At 38.4% G+C, this 2744-nt stretch overlaps 1 protein-coding gene across 1 annotated transcript in view; it reads right to left on the bottom strand.

Annotated features, from left to right (window-relative positions):
* The window catches only part of COL15A1 (collagen type XV alpha 1 chain), a 347975-nt gene extending 345877 nt beyond the window's left edge, over positions 1 to 2098 (bottom strand). The window contains exons 1-2 of the mRNA XM_019509150.1: positions 1864 to 2098; positions 1616 to 1698 (exon numbers count right to left, since the gene is read on the bottom strand). Coding sequence (XP_019364695.1) covers positions 1616 to 1698; positions 1864 to 1886 — 106 coding nt within the window. The 5' untranslated portion in view covers positions 1887 to 2098. The remainder of the gene's footprint in view (positions 1 to 1615; positions 1699 to 1863) is intronic.
* Positions 2099 to 2744: the final 646 nt, after the last annotated feature.

The following is a 2744-nucleotide window of genomic DNA, read 5'->3' as shown; positions in this document are numbered from 1 at the left end:
ACATGCCCTTAACGCACTTTAAAACTGGCAATTTTAGGCTATTCAAGTCTAAATTTAATACCTGCATAAAGCAGATATCAAATTTATGCATTAATAGCTAAGCTGCATTAGCACAAATGCAGACAAGTTAATGCACATTAACGGTGGGGGTGTCAATGGATGGACACTATGCTAATGCGACTTAGTGTTACCTTAATGTGCATTAGGCGTGCATAAATACATGTGTAGACACTCCCAGTAGTATGCAAGACTGTGCACCTTTTAAATCATTTCTTGTTCTGATTTGTTGGCAGAATTATGAATATATCTAGCTGTCGGGAAAGCATAAAGCATTTTGAGTATTATCACTCTTCAACTCATAGCTATAATCATTTAAAATCATTCTGTTTATAAGCTCTTATGTACCAGATACCTTCATCTGGCTATCAAGTCCAATATAAACATTACAGTTATTTTTATTGTATTTAGCATTGCATAAGAAACAAATCTTCACTTCATACTTTAAGTTTGATCCTAACAGCATATTTAACATGCAGCATATATAAAAAAAATGGAATTCATGCCACATTGCTCTATTTCTCATAATTTGTCCTTGTTTCTGAATTAATAAACTACATGCACCACCTAATATGTGATCAATATGTAAATATTTCACAATTAACATCTGCTGCCATGTGGTATCTCCCTTTTAGGGAAATGAAAGACATAACTGGCTGGAATTTTGGCTGTGACATTGCCAAAAATGGATGGCATGCTTCAGCTGAAAAGAAGAGAGTTTTGAGGAATACCCAAATTTCTGTATGCTGGTTAAATTATTGACTGTAGTACTTTTCTGATGATTCTGTCACCTAGTATCTAAGTGACGTTTATATAATTGGGATTCTGTTTAAAAGAAAGTAGTAAACTTCGTTTAAGGTATACTATTGTCCACTTTATAAATCAAACATTTCAGTGCTTATTGGCATGTAGTAGTATGTAAACACTTAAATCAATGCACTATACTGCTAGACTTTATTATTAGTACAATCTGAAAGTTTTAGCTGTGTTTCACAAGCACATTTTATATGCATACAAAAAGATTTTTCATCATGAGAAATGCAAAGGTGCAGGGTTGGGCTATTGTTTTGTTATGCCAGCATAACAATAAATTGAGAGAGAGTCCAACCTGCTGAGGAGTTTCTGAAGCAAAATTCCTACACACCCAGGGAAAGAATCACATTAGAGCTTGGAGATCATACACACCTAGCGAGCCAGTCATACAAATCGAGATCCACCCTAATGGATTCCTAATACCTTTCCATGTATTTGCATATCATATCCAAGTATTTTTTGTAGCCTCCAAACAGCAAGCAAAGTTTGCCTGTTGCTGTCTGCAATTACACTGAGAGAGCTGCATCATGAAATCTCTTACATTTGGGGACCAACCTATTTATTTTAGCCCCTTTCCAGAATGAACAGCAGTTGCGACTCCTCGGTTGCACCAGCCTCCCAAAGAGAAACTGCAGCCAGCTGAGACATTCAAAACTTGAAATGAATGGAAACTTTCCACATTAGGAATGTCTATTTCAAAATAAACTCTTGCCCTCAATGTAAGAATTGATTTGGTGTTTCTTACCTTCTATGACCTGAGCTGATAAAACAACAGGGAGCGATGAACTCAAGAGCACTAGTAGCAAATTCCAGGACCACCAGTAATTCCTGGAGCAGATTTGCCAGAAAGAAGGGGGGAAAAGAAAGAAAGAAGAAAAAGAGAGAAAAGAAAAATGAAAGGGGGGGGCAGAGAGAGAGAGAGAGATTGAGAGAGGAGATGAGACTAAAATTATCAGTGCAGACATGCAAAAAAAGAAAAGTAAAAGTTCTTACCACGAGTGCATCTTTTTAAACATTGCTGAAAGACCTGAATTGGCAAAAATGTTCAGTGATCATGAATTTGTCCTTATGAAAGGAAAATATTAATAAAAATTGGAGTCTGCTGTCTCTCCTACAACGTTCAGACACAAGTGAAACAAAGGCAGCTCTCAGGCTCTCTCAGTGACTCATTGCAATCAGTGTTCCAACACTGAAATCTGACTCCTTGTAGATTTTCCTCTCAGACCACCGCCTTAAACTCCTGAGCCTGGTCCCCGTTCTTTATTAATGGAGATCCCCTTATTAATGGAGACCACCTTCCATCAAACTACAGTACACGCTACTGCATACCAAAATAATTTCTCTGCACTCCTTCCTTTCCTACACTCATCACCTCCACTCTCCTCTCCAGTAAAGCATGACCTCTAACATCCTCCCATCCAACATATACAGCTAACATTATGCATCTCTGTAAGGAATTCGACACTTCACCAGCACATCAGATTGGCCAAACTATAACATAAGGAAATTTTGAAGTAATGTACAAAACAGAGGAACCCCAGTTAACAGGAAGATAAAAGGTGTTCTTTGAGATGTGTTGTCTATACACACATTCTTGCACCCCCAGGTCTCTGACCGGAGATTTATTTCAGCAGCACCTATAGTAGGTGTTCCAGACCCTTCCTGCACCAAGGGAATAAAGGGAAAAGCATTCATTCCCAATTTTCAGTTTCCTCTCAGCTGCTAAGTTTCAGAGGGACCAGCTACAAGGAAGAGGGGAAGAACGGTGGAGTGCTAATGCATGAGTGAGAACAATGCCTAGCAAAGAACTCCAGTCACTGGTCAGCAACTTCTTGTTCTCATAGTTTCATAGATTTAGGGTCGGAAGGGACCTA

The sequence above is a fragment of the Gavialis gangeticus genome, unplaced genomic scaffold (genome assembly GCF_001723915.1).
Source record: "Gavialis gangeticus isolate Ggan-Ray unplaced genomic scaffold, GavGan_comp1, whole genome shotgun sequence".
Lineage (NCBI taxonomy): Eukaryota > Metazoa > Chordata > Crocodylia > Gavialidae > Gavialis > Gavialis gangeticus.
The sequence above is the reverse complement of the archived record's forward strand: the minus strand, read 5'-3'. Positions and strand labels throughout refer to the sequence as shown.